General features: G+C 43.6%; 1 protein-coding gene across 2 annotated transcripts in view; it reads right to left on the bottom strand.

The window, feature by feature from the left end:
• XPO6 (exportin 6) overlaps positions 1 to 11167 on the bottom strand; it is a gene marked incomplete at both ends in the record, with an annotated part of 88088 nt that extends 76921 nt beyond the window's left edge. The window contains 3 exons of one of the 2 annotated variants that reach the window (XM_080703251.1): positions 1860 to 2057; positions 2682 to 2794; positions 11083 to 11167. In XM_080703251.1, the coding sequence (XP_080559377.1) occupies positions 1860 to 2057; positions 2682 to 2794; positions 11083 to 11134 (363 nt within the window). The remainder of the gene's footprint in view (positions 1 to 1859; positions 2058 to 2681; positions 2795 to 11082) is intronic. The other variant, XM_080703250.1, reaches the window with a different exon arrangement.
• Between the last annotated feature and the right edge of the window lie 9101 nt (positions 11168 to 20268).

Here is a 20268-nt window from a genome sequence, read left to right as displayed (position 1 = left end):
ACAAAAAAAAGTAAACATCATGAGTACTTCACCTAAAACTGTTCTCTAGCCCGGCATGGTGGTTTGTAATCCCAACATTTAAGAGGCTGAAACAGGAGGATCACAGCTTGCGGACAGCCTCAGCTACTTAGTGAGGCCCTTTGCAACTCAGTGAAACTCTGTTTCAAAATAAGGAATAAAAAAATTGGACTGGGCGTGTAGCTCGGAGGTAGAATGCTTCTGGGTTCCATTTCTAGTACCACCAAAAAAAAAGAAAAAAAGAAAAAGTGCTATATCCCCACCACGTGCTTAGTTAGCAGATAGCTGTTGTTCAATAAACAATTTAATAAGTACATCAATCTCCTTTGCAGTTTCATTTCAGTATGTCCTAGGCAAATGAATCATTATACAAAAAAACAAGTCGGGCATGGTGGCACACTCTTGTAATTCCAGCATGGGGAAGGCTGAGACTGGAGGATCGTGGTTCATGGACAGCCTCGGCTACTTAGTGAGGCCCTCAACTTAGTGAGACCCTGTTTGAAAATAAAAAGTAAAATATAGGGCAGGGGGTGTAGCTCAGGGGTTGAATGCCCCTGAGTTCCAGCCCTAGACCCACAAAAAGTAAATAAAAATAAATAAAACAAAACAAAACTAAATAATGAATTCTTGGACTCCTCTAAGAGGCAATCTGAGAAAAGTAACACAGTTTTTAAGTTGCTGCATCATTTAAATGGTATCTAGGAAGAGCATGCAAAAGGCTAGAAAATTATAGTGTTCCGGACAATCCTAACCTACAGTTGGATACTATACCCAATTTAATTTCCACACACTGTACCCTATGTCCATTTCCTGCATACCCAAGACCTTCTCAATAACATGACAACGTTCACACCTTGATCACAAGGATTCAAATGAGCAACAGCATCTCCCCTGACTTTCAGCTCCACCTAGTCCCTGAGGACTCCAAACCCCGGCCTGTAACTAGACCTCAAGCCTAACACCACATACACATTTCCTAATGTCTCACCAAAAAAAAAAAATCACACACAAAAAAACACACAAATCTGAAATGCATTTTCTGCCCAACTGAATTCATCATAGCTGACCAAAATTACTCCCCTTCCTCATTCCTGTCTTGTCTGATCCAGCAACCTAGAGATCACTCTAGCTTCCTCCCTTCCCTCACCCTCATGGCCCCATCTACCAGGGGAAGGCCTCTACCTGGCGCACATCCTCCTCATCTCACCCAGACTTCAGCAGCAGCCTCACTGACCTCCTTCCCTCTGGCCTCACAATCCAGGCTCGGGCTAGCTAGTGTCATCATTCCAACATGAAATTGTGGCCATATTTTCTCCCCTCTCAATACTTTTCATAAGCTCCCAAAAAAGGACTAAGAATTAAACACTGACCCTCCCCCCCCCCCGCTTGTGAACACAGCCCCTTACTCTATTGCCTCTTCCCAACACTGAGCCTGTGCTCTGACCACAGCGCTCTGCATGTGCTCCCACAATAGAATCAAATCACTGGCTACTCACTGTTTGCACAGATACTTCCCCACTAAATCTGGGAACTACTAAAGTCCTCATTCTTGCACACCAACAACCAATGAAGTACCTGACAGGCTTTCAAATACTTACTGCACAGCATTTCAGAAGAGGTTAACAAAAAGTTGGGCTTCCCCCGCACCCTTCTTCCATTACACAAAGGTACAACATGTCTCACGAATATAAAATTAACTGAATGTAACCTCTATCCTACAATAACCTCAGTACTGGAGTTCCAAACCACTGATCTTAAGACAGTGCTCCTCAAGACAAGAAAATAATCACTTCTACAAACAAACTATTTATAAGATAAAGTTTCTGCAGGTATATCCTTACCTGTAAAATGTTAGTAAAAAAGTCATGGTAAAACATGGGCCAATCTTGACGTCCAATATCAACAATAACTTTGCAGAGTTTGTTCCGGATAAAGTAAGGTAAGGTTTTATGGTGAGCCAAAAGGAGTTTGGGCAGGCAGCTACGGATTTCCATCTTATCCTGAGATGGGACCCCAAGCCACATTTTATTGATCAGGTTCTAAAAAACAAATATACAGCTTTTAAGTTACCAATCTATATGCAAAAATAACTGGTTCTCATCCCACAGTTAGCTACATCACCTCCCCCAAGCCCCAGCAAAAACTTTCTAATGCACAATTGTCTATATTGGCCAAACAGAAACAAACACAATGTTCAAAAATAGGTGAATGTCTTGGTAAATAATAGTACAACCACCTATGAGAATATAAGGGGAAGCAAAATACAAAATGACATAAATAATTATTATGACAGTTTTAAAGTATGCATGTACTGGAAGAGTGCTGATATACATGAAACTTTCATTGTTGAGAGATAGCGCTATTATGTCACCTCTTTCTCTTTTGTTATCATTCCCTTTAAATGATAACAAGGAGAGAAAAAGTACATGTCAACAAACACAATTTAGTTACAGACTCAACCATCCATCTGACCACTTTGGTGTGAGGGACAGGAAGTTGCCTTAGAATACCAGGCACTAGATGAGGCAGTACGTGGGACCAAGTCCGTGTGCTGAGTTACCACTACTTCCGAGTCATCTGTACACCCAAAACTAGAGTCTAGTCCCAGTAACTTGGCAATTTGACTATAAAAAAAAAAAGAGTTTCAGAACCTGACAACTTACCTCAAAAACCGTTAAACTGTACATCATTACATAGTCATTCCTAGTGCTGGAGAGAAAATACAGGCAGAATCTCCAGGCTCCTATTTGCTGGGCAAAGTTATTAAGAAGCTCCTCTGGAAAAGTTAAATCGCAATAAAAGGTGATTAAAACACATAAAATTAATACAGGCTAAGCTGTTTTATCATTTTTAAAAATGTGCTTTAGCTGGGCATGGTGGCACATGCTTGTAAATGCTTGTAATCCCAGCATTTGGGAGGTTGAGACCGGAGTATCACTGTTTATGGACAGCCTCAGCTACTTAGTGAGGCCCTTCACAACTTAGTGAGGCCCTGTCTCAAAATAAAGAATAAAAAATAGAGTAGTGGGTGTAGCTCAGAGGTTGAATGCCCCTGGGTTCCATCCCCAGACCCAAAAAATTAAATTAAATTAAATTAAAATTAAAAATATGCTTCTCCAAATAATATAAATGGTATAAAGCCAGGTGTAATGGTGCACACTTGGAATCCCAGTACTTGGGAGGCTGAGATAGGAGGATCCAGGTTCATGGCCAGCCTCAGATATTTAGTGAGGCCCTCTGCAACTCAGGCGCTGTTTCAAAAATAAAGAATAAAGCCAGACGTGGTGGCGCATGTTTGTAATCCCAGCATTCGAGAGGCTGAGACAGGAGGATCACAGTTCACAGACAGCCTCAGCTACTTAGTGAGGCCCTCCTCAACTTAGTAAACTCTTTAAAAATAAAGAATAAAAAATAGGGCTGGGGGTGTAGTTCAGAGGTCAAATGCCCCTGGGTTCCATCCCCAGACCCACACACACAAAAAAAAAGAATAAAAAATAAGGCTGCGGTGTAGCACGGAGGTAAATGCTCCTGGGTTCAATCCCCAGCACAATTAATTAATTAGTTAATTAAATGGTATCAAAACCAACCAGAAAACCCACCTGATTCTTTAAGATAGAAAAAACAGGGGATGTAATATTTTTCTTACTCTGAGGCAACCACCAATGCAGAGTTCTCTACTTTCTAAAAACTAGAACTTTGCTATGGATGGTTTTTGGCAGCACAGGACCTCTCATTGTTTACGTTCTTATTTAAGCGAATGTATGGATAACAAGTTACATTTCACCATCTTAAAACAGGACAGCTGACTTCCTTCTTCAGATCTGAACTATGTGTTTCCTCACCACTCTTCTACAAATCTTCAGCCAGTCCATACTGCTCACACGCACACAAGATGAGAAGCAGAAAGAGTAAGACTGGCCTCAGAGACAGGATAAGAAAAACTGCAAGAGTTTAAGTTGACGAACTCTTCGTTGGAGTTAAGTTTTAGTTTTTAATCACACAAATACCCCTGTGAAAATAACAATCACGAGAGTTGCCAACAGTAGCCCGGTGCACACATTGAATCAGTTAGAAATGGTTTTCCTTCTCTTCAGGCTGCTGGCAGGATCAGCCAAAATACACAAGGCATAAAGCATTAGGAGTGCATCACCACATTCCTGACATGGTGCCCTTTAGTCACCCTGCCCTGATGCACTGGCCAAGCATTATAAATCAAAAGGAGTAAAAATAAGCCAGGTGTGGTGGCACACACCTGTAATTCCAGAACTGGGGAGGCTGAGATAGGAGGATCCCAAGCACTCTGCAACTTAGTGAGACCCTGTTTCAAAATAGATTAAATAGGGCTGGGAGTATAGCTCCCAGTACCCAGTAGCACAAACGTGCATGTGCGCACTAACACACACATACAGAAAAGGGGTAAAAATATAACAGGGATGGTGGCACACAATTGAAATCCCAGTACTCAGGAGGCTGAGACAAGAGGATCACAAGTTCAAGGCTAGTTTTAGCAATTTAATAAGACCCTCACCAACTTAGCGAAACCATGTTTCAAAATAAAAAAATAGAGCTGGGAGTGTAGCTCAGGTAGAATGCTCCTGGTAAAAATACAAAAGCCAACAACTCTAAAAGATTCTAGGAAGCCCAAAGAAAAGTAGACTGCACCACAACTCATTCTACTTCTAAAGCCACTGCCCTGCTGATTCCCTACAACTTGGGCTAAATGCAACAAAACAATCTCATTTAAAATTCCATAAAAGGAGCTGGGCATGGTGGTGCACGCTTGTAGTCCCAACGTTTGGGAGGCTGAGACAGGAGGATCGCGGTTCGAGGACAGCCTCAGCTACTACTTAGCGAGGCCCTTTGCAACTCAGTGAGAACCTGTTTCAAAATAAAGAATAAAAAATGGGTCTGGGGTGTAGTTCAGAGGCAGAATGCCCCTGGGTTCCATTCCGAGTACCACCAAAAATAAATAAATAAAATAAAATTCCATAAAAGGAAGTTAATAAAAAAATTGAGTGGGAGTGGTGAGTTGGCCCAGGCCACCCTCCCCCCTCATGCCATTTTGGCATGGGGCTGTAACTATTTTCTGTAATTCTATTTTCTGTATTTCTATCTTTTTAATAAACTTCTTTAAATCTTCAAAACCAAAAAAAAAAAAAAATTGAGGAAAAGTCTTTATGCATCCCAGAGGTGAAGTCAAACCAGACAGAATGAATTCTGGCTAGAAATGAGGTACCCTGGGCCCTGTTCTACACTTTGCACTAACTCACTAAGTCTGACAAGCAAATCATTGCTCATTGATGCTTCTATTTCCTGTTCTGACAAAATGACCAGATGCTCTAACAGCTTTATCAACCTCTAGAACACTAGTAACTTGTCTTTGTTAGAAGCTGATGGAACCCTTTAAGAAAAAGCCTCCCTCCTTTCTCCCACCTCACTAGAAAAAGCCTATAGTTTATTCTAAGACAACAAAAAAAGCAAGAAGTGGTTCAAGTGCACACGCTCAAAGCTACAAAGACTAGGTATAAAGAGAAATGAAAGAAGCCCACTCTACAGAACCAAACCTCCGGATTCTCCTCACCCACATTAAATTAGGTATTTGTAGCATCTGGTTAAAAATATTTAAAACCAGATTCAAAGATAAACATGTTATACAAGTTTCTACTTTTCTTTTTTTTTTGGAGGTGCTGGGGTTCCTGGAAACCCTTCTGGCTCCAGGCTACACTCCCAGACATATATATATATATATATATATATATATATATATATATATATATATATATATATATATATATATATATACTTTTTTTTAATTTGGAAACAGGGTCTCTTAAGCCAGCACAGCTGGCTTCGAACCTGCATGATCCTCCCGTCTCCACTTCCCAAGCGCAGGGATTACAAGCATGTGCCACCACGCCCGGCTAGTTTCTACTTTTAACTCATGAACACTCAGGTGAGCAACATTTGATTTGCAAATCAAAAATTAAGAGAAAAATCAAAAGCATTTCAACTGTAAGCTAAAAAAAAAGTCTTCAAAGAAATTAGAATGTGGGAATATACGGGCCCCTGTCCCCGACTATGGGCGGATGAGCAGGCGCTGGCGGGGCACCCCCAGGCGACCCCCTTTCCACCCGGAAGGACCCTGTGGTCCTGGCCCCTGACCCCGACCCTGGGTGGGTGGGAAGGCACTGGCAGGGCACCCCTAGGCGACTCCCTTTCCACCCGGAAGGACCCTGTGGTCTGGGCCCCTGGACCCGACCCTGGGCGGGTGGGCAGGCGCTGGCGGGGCACCCCTAGGCGACCCCCTTTCCACCCGGAAGGACCCTGTGGTCCGGGCCCCTGGCCCCGACCCTGGGCAGGTGGGCAGGCACTGGCAGGGCACCCCTAGGCAACCCCCTCCCCACCCGGAAGGACCCTGTGGTCCGGGCCTCTGTCCCTGACCCTGGGCGGGTGGGCAGGCGCTGGTGGGGCACCCTTCGGCGACCCCCTCCCCACACGGAAGGACCCTGTGATCCGGGCCTCTGTCCCCGACCCTGGGCAGATGGACAGGCTTGGTGGGGCAACCCTAGGTGAACCCCTTTCCACCTGGAAGGACTCTGTAAAAAAGGAAAAGAAAAAGAAAAAAGGAAAATATCGGAGAGGGGTCAAGGAGGTGGCAGACGCCAGGATACTGGAGATGCAGACAAAACTTATCCAAATGAACTGGAATTATTGGAAAACTTCCCTGCTAAGGAGGACTGCTTCTTCTCTACATTGTTAAGAATCTTGGACATCACCTGTAAGGAGAGAGACTTTAGCGGAGACCAAGGAGAAAGGCAGTGCTGAAAGCGGTCTCCGCGTTGGCGGTAGAGACTTGTATTCAGGAGAAGCAGAAATCGGAGCCTAACAACATTTTTTTTTTTTTTTTTGGGAAATTACACCAAAGGTTGAATGCTACCGTCGCACATGCTTAGGAAGACTGGACAACATTCAGAGTGGAAAAAGAATTTGGGAAAGATTTGAAATGATGGAGGCAGTGGCAATGGCAGTGGCCAGTACACAGGGGAGGCAGAGATCTGATGCATTACACCTGGAAACTTTGAAGTAATGACCCCAGAGGCAGAATGCTACCACCACGCACCCTCGAGAACGTGGGACAAATAGTTGGGCGAAGAGAGTGCTTGGATTAGAGCCTGCCAAGGGGTGAGGCCGGCAACGGACATAGCAAAGCTGGGATTGGAGCCTGCCGTGAGGCAAGGCCGGTGCTGGGGCCTCTGAGGCCGGGATCGGAGCCTGCCAAGGGGTTAGGCCGGTACCGGGGCCAACGGCCAGCATTGGAGCCTTCCGTGAGGCAAGGCCGTTATTGTGGCCTTCGAGGCCGGGATCAGAGCCTGCCGAGGGGTTAGGCCAGTGCTGGGGCCACCGAGGCCGGGATCAGAGCCTGCCGTGAGGCAAGGCTGATGCTGGGGCCTCCAAGGCTGGGATCGGAGCCTCCCGAGGGGTCAGGCCGGTGCCAGGGCCAGGGTGGCCGGGATCGGAGCCTGCCGTGAGGCAAGGCCGGTGCTGGGGCCTCCGAGGCCGGGATCGGAGCCTACCGAGGGGTTAGGCTGGTGCTGGAGCCAAGGGCCGGCATCGGAGCCTTCCGTGAGGCAAGGCCATTATTGAGGCCTCCAAGGCCGGAATCGGAGCCTGCCGGTGCTGGGGCCAGCGAGGCTGGGAACAGAGCCTGCTGAAGGGTTAGGCCAGTGCCGGGGCCACTGGCCAGCATCGGAGCCTTCTGTGAGGCAAGGCCGCTATTGAGGCCTCTGAGGCCGGGATCAGAGCCTGCCGAGGGGTTAGGCCGGTGCTGGGGCCAGCGAGGCTGGGATGGGAGCCTGCCATGAGGCAAGGCCGGTGCTGGGGCCTCCAAGGCCGGGATCGGAGCCTGCCGAGGGGTTAGGCCGGTGCTGGGGCCAGCGAGGCCGGGATCGGAGCCTGCCGTGAGGCTAGGCCGGTGCTGGGGCCTCCGAGGCCGGGATCGGAGCCAGCTGAGGGGTTAGGCCAGTGTTGGGGCCAGAGAGGCCAGAACTGGGGCCTCCCATGAGGCAAGGCTGCTGCTTGAGCCAGCGAGGTCTGAATCAGTCCACCGGGTAGTCAGGCCACTACTGGGGCCGTCAAGAGTGGGATCGGTATTTGCAACGCGGCATGCACAGAGAAATATCGCAGAAAATTAAAACCAGATGCTTCCCCTAATCGGCAATAACTAGGAGGAAAGGGGCAACAGGAAGTAGTCGAGCTATAGAAAGGGCCCTATAGTGAAGCAATTAAGGTGACCAATCAGAGGGTATGGAATAGGGGAGGATGGAGCCTCTTTAAAAAGCAGGAGGTACATAAACATATGTATCAAAGTTAATCACCAAAGAAGCGTGGGATGGAGGGAGGGAGAGGGAATGGGATGGGGGCTGGATGAAGGCTAATTGGATGATGTGTGCTTGTATATCCTCTCAAGTCTTGTATTCCAATGTGATGTGTGATTACAATGCACCAATAAAAATAAATTTAAAAAAAGAAAAAAAGAAAAAAGAATGTGGGAATATAGGAGGTTAATGTAAAGGAATGGTTTTCTACCATCTTTGGTAAAAATAATGGCATATATTTTCACTGTAAGTACAGTACAAGGTACTTTAAGTAGTATAAAACTAACCAGGGGGCCACTCAGGGGAGGAAGAGGGTCCGCCCACCTGAGTAATAACAGAAACAGAGAAGCAATCAGATCTTCTTAGGCAGACACCTGGTCATCACTTGGGCTCATCTTCTGCCAGTGATTTCTTTTCTTGCTTGCTTGTTTGTTTGTTGTTGTTGTTATTGTTTTGCAGTACTGGAGATGAAATCCAGGGGTATTCTACCTCCGAGTGACATTCCCAGTCCTATTTGTTTTTTAATTCTTAATTCTTTATTTTGAAACAGGATCTCAATGAGTTGCAAAAGGCCTTACTATGTAACTGAGGCTGTCCACGACCTGTGATCTTTCCTGTCTCACCCTCCCAAATGCTGGGATTACAAGCATGTGCCACCACGCCCAGCCAGTGATCTCTTGTTAATGAACACTCTAGTTCTCTACAATACACTCCCCCTCAGAAAAGAGGGGGCATGTTGGAGGCTCATAGGAGACCACCAAGTTTAAAATTAAAAGATATAAAAAACTGGACGTGGTAGTACTTGGGAGGCTGAGACTGGAAGATCACAGGTTCACGGCCAGCCTCAACAACTTGTGAGGCTGCAACTTAGTGAGACCCTGTTTCAAAATAAAGAGTAAAATAGGGCTGGGGGTGTAGCTCAGAGGTAGAATGCCTCTGGGTTCAATCTCCAGTATCACCCCCGCAAAAAAAGGAAGTAGGGCTTGAGATATACTTCCATGACAGACAGCTTCCTTAGCATGAGCAAGGGAATTCAATCTCCAGTACTGGGAGGATAAAAAAGAAGCAGCAGCAGCAACAGTATCTACCTAGAAACAATATGAGCTTTAAAGGATGTAGGAAAAATTGGGCTGTAGCCCAAAGTCTCTTGGCTACCTGGAAAAATCTGAACCACAAGCAAGTTTTGGACCCAAGATGGAATCCACCATGAAATTTAATTGGCCAATATGAGCCGGGGCATGGTGGAACATGCTTGTGATCCTGGTACTTGGAAGGCTGAGACAGGAGCATCACAGTTTCACAGTCAGCCTCAGCTTCTTAGTGGTACCCTCTGAAACTTAGTGAAACCCTGTTTCAAAATAAGGAATGAAAAATAGGGCTGGGGTTGTAGCTCAGAGGTAGAATGCCCTTGGGTTCAATCCCTAGTACTGCAAAAAATTAATAATAATAATTATTATTATTATTGGCCAATATGATTAGAGAAGTCAATGAAGACAGAGACAGCCTGAAGGGTCCCAGAGCCACAGAAGAATCCAAGGAGGTAGAAGCAATGAGCATAAGGTCATATAGAGCAGTCAGATGTTCATGGGAAAAGCCTATGGGTTTGGACAGAGAAAAGCTTCTTTGATTCTCAAGTTCAAGGGATAACTGAGAACTCAAGATAACTGAGGGCCCTGGCACCACAGAACAGCAAGACTCTGAGGCAAGAATAAGATACTTGAATACATTTTCTACTTCAAAATCTGCTTTCATTAGCATTGTTTGTGTGAACAAATATGAAAATCCAAAGTAGGTTCTAGAATGTGCTGAAGCCCAGAACTGAAATGACTGAACTTCTATCTCTGTATTGTTTGAAGCCTTTATTCATGAAAACATGAAGAATGGCAGATGATCATGTGAGAAAGAAAAAGAAAGCAAGAAGCCCCTGGAATAATACCGATGAGGGATTCAGAGCAGCTGTCTACACACCAAAACATATTCGTCTTGACACTTGCATGAGTTTTTGCTTTTAACTTAATAGTCACGCAGGGCGTGGTGGCACACGCTTGTTATCCCCTTGCTTGGGAGGCTGAGACAGGAGGATCACACAGATTGGAAGCCAGCCTCAGCTACTTAGTGAGGCTCTCCACAACTTAGTGAGACCCTGTTTCCAAATAAAATATAGAATAGGTCTGGGAGTGTAGCCCGGAGGTAGAAAAGCCCCTGGGTTCCACCTCCAGTACGACAAAAAAAAAAAAAAAAAAAAAAAATTGATAGTCACATGCTTCTATAAAAGTTGAAAAGGGCAGGGCTGAGATGGGAGAATCACAGATTCACGGACAGCCTCAGCTACTTAGTGAGACCCTCTGCAACTTAGTGAGACCCTTTTTCAAAATAAAGAATAAAATAGGCCTGGAGGTGTAGCTCAGTAGAATGCCCCCTGGGTTCCATCCCCAGAACCACAAAAAAAAAAAAAAAAAAAGTTGAGAAAGTTGCTGGCATTAGGAACAAAGTGAGGAAAGAGTTTTACTTAACCTCCACAGTGAAGAACCCACCACTACGCCATTGCACCTAGGTCTACAGACCTCCCCAGCCCCAACCAAAAGACAGAACAGAGCAGAAACTCAAGGAAAAGCAAGTGGCTTGACCAGCAAAGGCTGCCAGCTCCTTCCTCCCCACGTGTTATGATTCCTTACAACACTTCACTTACCTATTTCACGTTTTCTTTCATTGGTTGTACAATCATGGAAAAATTCTGTCATCAGACTTTCCAATGCTCTGAGGGAGGCTTCTTCAGATGCCTGGGCAAAGGAATTTGAAAAAACATCAGTAAACTACATCTTCAGTTCTTTTCCCAAGTTCCTTCCAGGTCACATTCAATTACAGGAGTAATTACTTCCTCAAAATATTTTGGCTCAACATTCTTCAAATAAATGGCATAAACCAGAAATGCAATTTCCCAACTGGCTTGAAAGCCAAAGTTTTAATATCATCTATACTTTTTTTTTTTTTTTTTTGCAGTACTGGGGGTGGAATCCAGGGGCATTCTACCTCTAAGCTATACCCCCAGCCCTATTTTTTATTCTTTATTTTGAAACAGGGTCCCACTGAGTTGCAGAGGGCCTCACTAAGTATTAGCTGAGGCTGTCCTCGAACCACAATCCTCCTGTCTCAGTCTCTCAAACGCTGGGATTACAAACGCTCACCACCACGCCCAGCTTCATCTATACATTTATGCTTCTGCATAATTTTTAATTACTTATGTTGAGGGAAAGAGAACAATTCAGAATTCAATTCTGGAAGATGGTGGAAAAAAATTAACAGCGCCTGGCCCTGCCCCAGTAGGCAGACTAAAGAGATTCAGGGAGATTCTCAATCTACAATACAAGCATTCACTACTTGTACTGAGCATTCCCTGACCACATCAGAATCCTCACTTGGTACCACAGAGACAATCAAGTGCCAAGAGCATTCCTGGTTATTTGTTTGTTTGTTTATTTGAGGTATTGGGGATAGAACTCAGAGGCATTCTACGTCCAAGCTCATTCCCAGTCCTATTTTTTATTCTTTATTTTGAAATAGGGTCTCATTAAGTTGTGGAGGGCCTCTTACCAAGTAGCTGAGGCTGGCCAAGAACCTGTGATCCTCCCATCTCAGCCTCCCAATACTGGGATTACAAGTGTGTGCCACCAGACCTGGCTGCTTTCCTGATTTTTTAATCATCTCTTAATTCCTTCCTTCATATCTACCTCCCTTCTCTCTAATTCTCTCCATTACCCCTAGAGTGAAAGCTCACTATAAAAAATGCATTTTAAAACAATAGGCCCACACTCAAATATGTCAAACTGTAATAGACCAGAGTCCTCAAATTGGTCATTTACTTTCCTGGAGACTGAGGAACTGGCCATCTCTGTGGAAGAGTACCAATTATAGCAGCTGAATCAGGCATGCACATACACATCTACATCAACTACACAAGCAAATACACTACCTAAGAGTATGGGCTGTGCTTAAGCAGTGCCAGGCACAGCTGAGCTGTCCCTCGCCTAATGCAGTTATAATATGAGGGCTGTGCAATGACAACTGGCCTAGGGATGAATTACTGTACAGCAGTTCTAGCACTTGTACAAGAGTTGGAGGGACTTTTATGTCTGAATTTTACATATGATTGTTATAATAAAGACTAGTCCTCCTCTTCTCTTTCAAACTTCTATATTGAGCTGGGCATGGTGGCGCATGCTTGTAATCCCAGCATTCGAGAGGCTGAGACTGGAGTTCGTGGACAGCCTCAGCTAGTTAGTGTGGCCCTCTGCAACTTAGTGAGACCCTGTTTCAAAATAAAGAATAAAAAATTGGACAGTGGGTATAGCTCGGAGGTTAAATGCCCCTGGGCTCTATCTCCAGACCCCAAAAAAAAGAAAAAAAGAAAAAAAAAGAAAGAAAGCAAACTTCTATATTACTGAGAAACCTTCACTTTCAAATCAATCTGCTCCATTAAAAACCATCTATATAGCCGAGCGTGGTGGTGCACGCTTGTAATCCTAGCATTCGGGAGGCTGAAACCAGAGTATCACAGTTCGAGGACAGCCTCAGCTACTTAATAAGGCTCTCTGCAACTTAGTGAGACCCTGTTTCAAAATAAAGAATAAAAGATAGGACAAGAGATTTAGCTCAGAGGTCAAAATGCCCCTGGATTCCATCCCCAAACCCACAAAAAAAAAAAAAAAAATCTATATGCTGAGCATGGTGGAACATGGTTGTAATCCCAGTACTTGGGAGGCTGAGACAAGTGGATTGCAGGTTTGCAGACAGCCTCAGCTACTTAGTAAGACCCTTGGTTACTTAGTGAGACCCTGTTTCAAAATAAAGAAAAAAACATAGGGCTGGGGGTATAGCTTGGAGATAGAATGCCCCTGGGTTCAATCACCATTTCTGCCCAAAAAAAAAAAAAAAAAAAACCTATACAACAAGGACAGTACATGAGCCTCTATTTACAACTACTCAGGAGGCTGAGACAGAAGGACCATATAAGCCCAAGAGTACATGGCGGATCTGGATATCATGGCAAGACCCCGTCTATTAAAACAAAAATTTTTTAAACTATTTTGAGAGCCAGGCATGGTGGCACACTTGTAATCCTGGCTATTTAGGAGGCTGAGACCGGAGAATCCCGGTTCACGGACAGCCTCAGCATTGAGGCCCTTTGCAACTTGTGAGACCCTGTTTCAAAATAAAGAATAAACTGAGCATGGTGGCGCACACTTGTAATCCCAGTGCTTGGGAGGCTGAGTCAGGAGGATCACACAAGTTCAAAGCCAGCCTCAGCTACTTAGTGAGGCTATCAGCAACTTAGTGAGACTCTGTTTCCAAATAAAGTATAAAATAGGTCGGGAATATAGCCTGGAGGTAAAAAAGTCCCTGGGTTCTACCCCTAGTACCACCAAAACAGAAAAAGAAAAAGAAAGAATAGCCGGGTATGGTGACGCACCCTTGCAATCCCCACACTTGGGAGGCGGAGACAGGAGGATCGCACAGGTTTGAAGCCAGCCTGGCTGGCTTAAGAGACCCTGTTTCCAAATAAAAATAAAAAATAGGTCTGGGAGTGCAGCTCAGAGGTGGAAAAAAAAGAGGATAAAAAATAGGCTGAGAGTGTAGCTAGGAAGTAGAATGCCCCTGGGTTCCATCCCCAGTACCACACACATACACACACACACAAAAAAAAAAGACAAACTATTTTTGCATTTTTCAAATGCAATTTGAAATTTTGAAATTTGAAATTTAAAATTTTGAAATTTGAAATTTTCTAACTAGAAAGTGATGCTAAATAAGATTACAATTTTTAAAATTTATTTCCAGTGTCTGTGTTGATCAACAGCCTCACCACCAGGCACAGTAAGTACACAGCTGCAATTCTAATTTTTCAGGAGGCTAAAACAGAAGGACCAGAAGTTCGAGGCCAGCCCGGGCAACTAAGTAAGATCTTGTTCCAAAATTTAAATATAGAAAGGGCTGCGGATGTGGCTCAGTGGCAGAGTACCTGCATAGTATGTGTGGGTCCCTGAATTCAATAACCTACAACACACACACACACACACACACACACACACACACACACACAAGATCTTACTGATTTTATAAGTAAATGTTAAAAATTCAAACTTCTAAAGTGAATTTATATGAATAAAATATTGTTTTGGCCCATTTTATAAATCCTGTTTGGTATACCATTTAATGTTTTTAAAAAAAAAGGATTTGCTATTTGAAATTTAGTTGTAGAATGATTTAGATGAATCAAAGATGATGGCACCTATTATTCTTTTTTTTCCCCCCCAGCACTGGGGATTGAATTCAGGGGCATTCTACCTCTGAGCTCCACCTTCAGCCCTATTTTTTTATTCTTTATTTTGAAACAGGGCCTCACTGAGTTGTAAAGGGCCTTACTAAGTAGCTGAGGCTGTTCAGGAAGCTGATCCTCCTGTCTCAGCCTCCTAAATGCTGGGATTACAAGCATGCCACCACGCCCAGCTTGATGGCAACTTTGTGAGGGGGGGGGGGTGTGCTGGGGATGGAACCCAGGGGCTTTCTACCCCTGGATTACACTCCCAGACCTATTTTATATTTTATTTGGAAACAGGGTCTCACTGGTTGCCGAGAGCCTCACTAAGTAACTGAGGCTGGCTTCAAACCTGCATGACCCTCCCGTCTCAGCCTCCCAAGTGCTGGGATTACAAGCGTGCGCCACCATGGCCAGCTTGATGGCACCTATTAAAGTAACTCACTACCAAAAATTAAAATAAACAAAAATCATGAAATATATAGAACTGCAACCAAACATTCAGTAAAAATAAATCAATAATTTTTCTGCAGCCAGAATGGATCCCTGAACACTGAAGATACATCTTCAAATCAGACTTCACCACAATTTTTTGTGATGAATCATTTTAAAGTAGATTTCTGGAGAGAAGGGGGGGAAAGCCCTAAGCTCAAGACTTCCAGACAATCAACCACCAAAAATAAATTTTAATTCTTTTTTTTTTTTTTTTGCAGGTCTAGGGAGGAACCCAGGGGCATTCGATCTCCAAGCTACACCCCCTGCCATATTTTTTATTCTTTATTTTGAAACAGGGTCTCACTAAGTTGTAGAGGGCCCAAGTAGCTGAGGCTGTCGTGAACTGCGATCCTCTGGCTCAGCCTCCTGAATGCTGGGATTACAAGCACGCACCACCATGCCCAGCTCCAAAATTTATTATGCACTGCTTTTTGAGACAAGGTCTGTGAAATGAACGACTGTGTGCTTTCTTTCCTGGAAATCTTATAGAACCCAGTTCTATCTCCTTCCAGCACACTACCCAACACTCCCTGCCCCAATCCCAGAAGCCAAGGTGCAACCCAATAAGCTGCAAAGAGTGGGAAGACAAAGCACACAGGAACCACGCCTGGATGCTCCAAACTGGACACAATGGCCTGGCCCTGGTCAGGAATCAAGCAGCACTTCGGGCAGAGGCAGGAGGACTACAAGTTCAAGGCCAGCCTCTGCTACCTGGTGAGACCATGTCTCAAAATAAAAAACACAAAGGGCTGGGAATGTGGCTCAGTAGTAGAACATCCCTGGGCTCAACCCTCAGTAACTAACACACACACACACACACACACACACACACACACACACACACACACAAACACTCTCTCTATCTATCTATCTCTCTGACATGGAAAAGGAAAACTCCAGAACCTAATCCAGTGGCCTCACCAGGAATTTTCCAAAGAGAACAAACATGTGCTGTCTGCATCTTCAGTCACTTCTATAATTCCAGCACCAATACTCAGAGGATGTTACGAGGCTCAAATAAGGTGATCCACATAAAACTGCTACAGAACCAGTATGGAATTACATAACTTCCAGTTATGGCTGCTCTCATTTTTACTTGGTTTTAGATTCCAAATGAAAATAAACCAATTCAAGAAAGACCATCACAGATCAGAGGTGGTTAGGCCTACTCTGAAACAAGAGGCTCTTGACCTTGGGGCTTTATCCCAAATGGACCTACTGGGGCTTTCCAGACAGATTTCAAAACGAAACTTGAGTAAATTTAGAGGTAGTTAAAATAATCCCAGCACTTAGAAGGCTAAGAGAGGAGATATGCACAGATTCGAAGCCAGCCTCAGCTACTTAGTGAAGCTCTCAGCAACTTAATGAGGCCCTATTTCCAAATAAAGTATAAAATAGGTTTGGGAGTACAACCCAAAGGTAGAAAAACCCCTGGTTCCACCCCTAGTACCACAAAAAAAAAAAAAAAAAAAAAAACAAGAGGTAGTTTAAAAAAAAAGGAGGCTACAATTTAGCCAAAGTCATCCAATCAGATCAGAAGCATAAAGACAAATAGGACATGTTCAAGGCCTGAAAACTGTTGAAAGATGCCAGACAGGACCTTCACCCTCTTCAGCAAGGTCACTGCAACCTTTGCCAGCTATTTCAAGCAAATGGTCAGGTCAGAATCCAAATGGTGGTGGGTTAATGCAAGGGAGGAACTGATAATACTCCACAAATAACTACACTTTCAAGCAGTAAATGGGATAAGAACATAAAAACAAAACTCAAGTGACATTGTACAGTAACTACATAAAGCTTCAATTTTCAGAAGTGATTCAAACTTTATCTCCTATTGGTGTGCTGATACAGTACACCTATAATTCCAGTATTTGAGAGGCTGGATAGGAGGATCACAGTTTTGAGGCCAGTGCCTAGTAATTTAACAAGACCCTGTTTCAAAATAAAAAATAAAATAGGCATGAGGGAGTAACTCAGAGGGACTGCCCCTGGGCTCAATCCCCAGTATCACAAAAAAATTAAAGTAAAAATTAAAACTTTATTTCCTGCACTATACTAATTTATCAAAAACATTCAGGATTCAAATATATCTGACTGCTTCCTATCTTGTGCTTGGAATTTACACTTCATATCTTGAAGAACTAAAGAAAGCAAGATTAGTTTAAAACTAAGTAAGACAGTTGACATGCAAAAAAAAAAAAAAAAAAAACCAGTTGGATTGTAGATATAAAATGTGAAAAGTACATACAGAGGTGCAGTGGCATACGTACACATGTAGCTCCAGAACTTGGGAGGCTGAGACAGGAGGATTACAAGTTCAAAGCCAGCCTTAGCAACTTAGAGAGGTTCTCAGCAACTTAGTGAGACCCTGTTTCCAAATACAAATTAATAAAATAGGGCTGGGATATAGCTCAGAGATAAAAATGCCCCAGGTTTAATCCACAGCATCACACACACACACAAAAAAAAGACCTATAAATAAGTGATCAACTACATTAGACATTAGGGAAATACAAATTAAAAATGGGATAACCCCGTACATCCACCACATTGGCTAAAAATAAAGACTATAACAAGTGTGAGGATCCTGAAGGAGCCTGCACATATACTGCTGGTGGGAGCATAAAATGGTATAACCACTTTGGAAGTAAATATATGTATATCTTATGACCCTGCAATACTCCTTGACAACAGTCAACAGAAATTTGTGCATAAAATTGTACACACATGTTGATAGCACCATTACACATGTTGTGTATGTATCCAAAAAGTCAAAAGAACCCAAACTGTCAAATGAATAAATTGTGGCTTACTTACACAAAAGAATATTTTAAGACAACATGAATGAATGAATGAATCTTGTTCCAAGAACACAAAAAAATTTTACATAGAGTAAAAGAAGCCAAAACACATCCTTCCTTTATTCATTTTATATTAATCTAAAATAAGCAAAACTAATCTATGCTGTTATTATAATCAGAACAGTAATTACCTTTAGGGAGAAGGGATTTGGTAATTCTGGTAATATTCTATTTCTTAATCTGAGTACTAGTTATACAAGGTGATCACTTTCTTTTACAATTTTTGTACTTCTCTATATGTACTATATTTCAATTCTTAAAATTTAGCATTAAGCCAGGCATGGTGGGGCATGCCTGTAATCCCACTACTACCTGGGAGGCTGAGAAGGAAGATCAGAGGTTTGAGGCCAGTCTCAGCAACCTAGTGAGACACTGTCCCAAAACAAAACCATAAAAGTTTCAGGGGTATAGCTCAGAGGTGGAATGCCCCTGGGTTCAATCCCCAATACCAATCAGAAAGAAGAAAACAAAGCAGCATTATATTTTCACAATATAGGATTGGCATTTTCAGACTCTGAATTTAAGATTGTGAGGTTTTTTTTTTGGGGGGGGCAGCACTGGGGATGGAACCCAGGGGTATTCTACCTCCGAGCTACAGACCCAGTCCTATTTTTTATTCTTTATTTTGAAACAGGGTCTCCCTGAGTTGCAAAGGGCCTCACTAAGTGGTAGCTGAGGCTGGCCGTGAACCGCGATCCTGTTTCAGGTTCCCACAATTATTCAGAGCTATTTGGATACCTCCAGGAAGCATGCAGGTAACAGTCTGAGCATGAGACTCCTGGACTCCTAAGTACAGCCATTTATTTGTGTTCAGTGCCATCCGGGCAGCAATTCAAGGTACTGACCACCCCATCTGCCGAGGTTTCCCCAAGAGTTCTTGGCTCACCTCAATAGCAAATGGCATATAAGATTAAAACTGATATCCTTCAGCAGGATGATATGTTGTGAGCCATTAAGGCCTTTCCCTAGATTGGTGTCTCTGACTCAGCTGACTGTCCTTCGCCCAGAGTCAACAAAGTCTGGGGTTATGGAAAGTCAAAAGAGGTCTGAGAGAGGATCAGGTGGTGATGACATGAGGGTACTGATTGACCTATCTGTAATGATGTGTTCTGTATTGGTCTTTATTGTATTCTGGTGGTGGTAGCACGAGAATGTTGATTGACCTGTAGCTGTGTATAAATACCTCTGGAAAAACAAAGCCAGGAAGTCGGCGCAATAAAGATGAGATTGACCCAGAAGCTGCGTTGGCCAGGAGTGTCCGTGCAATAGAGAATACTGACCCAGGCATAGTCGTCGACCCGTAGGAAATATTGACCCACGAACAGGGGTCGACCGGTAGAGATAGTAGGCTGGCGGCTCCCCCACGTTAGGGTTAAAAACTCTTCATCCTTACGCCTCACTTCAGAACCCCTACTCTTGCCGGCTGGCTCCAGCAATGATAAATTAAGTTTAGCTCAGAATACACTCTTGGAAGCTGGGCATAATGGTGCATGCTTGTAATTCCAGTACTGGGGAGGCTGAGACAGGAGAACTGCAGGTTTGTAGCCAGCCTCAGCTACTTAGTGAGGCCCTCCACAACTTAGTAAGACCATTTCAAAATAAAGAATAAAAAAATAGGAATGGGGGTATAGCTCAGAGGTAGAATCCCTAGGTTCAATTTCCAGTACCTCAAAATATATATATATATATATATATATATATATATATATACACACACACACACACACACTCTTGGAGAACTAAGACAAAATAAAGTTTTCTGTTTAAGAAACAGTTTAAATCTGCAGTTAACTGATAGGCTTTCAACTGTGTCTGCCATGATTTTATCTGTTCCTTTTATTGCTGTCCTTGGGTCAGCCCAGAGACCTGTGCTACTGACTAATTTATTAAGGGACTACAAAGTCAACCAAGACTCAAAATCACCTCACAAAAGAAAACTGGAAAGAAAAAGAAAGGTCACATAATTTTAAATCTTCTTTGACTCTTCTCAATATTCTCTATGCTCAAAACAAATGCCATCGGGGTTGCTGACTCTTGCTTCAAACTATTATTTAGATTTATATCTTCGCCGGGCGTGGTGGCGCACACTTGTAATCCCCGTGCTTGGGAGGCTGAGACAGAAGACTGCACAGGTTGGAAGCCAGCCTCAGCTACTTAGTGAGGCTCTCGGCAACTTACTGAGACCCTGTTTCCAAATAAAGTATAA

The sequence above is a fragment of the Muscardinus avellanarius genome (assembly GCF_963383645.1).
Source record: "Muscardinus avellanarius genome assembly, chromosome: 10".
Classification (NCBI taxonomy): Eukaryota; Metazoa; Chordata; class Mammalia; order Rodentia; family Gliridae; genus Muscardinus; species Muscardinus avellanarius.
Note: the sequence above shows the minus strand (reverse complement) of the source record. Positions and strands in the feature narration are given on the sequence as shown.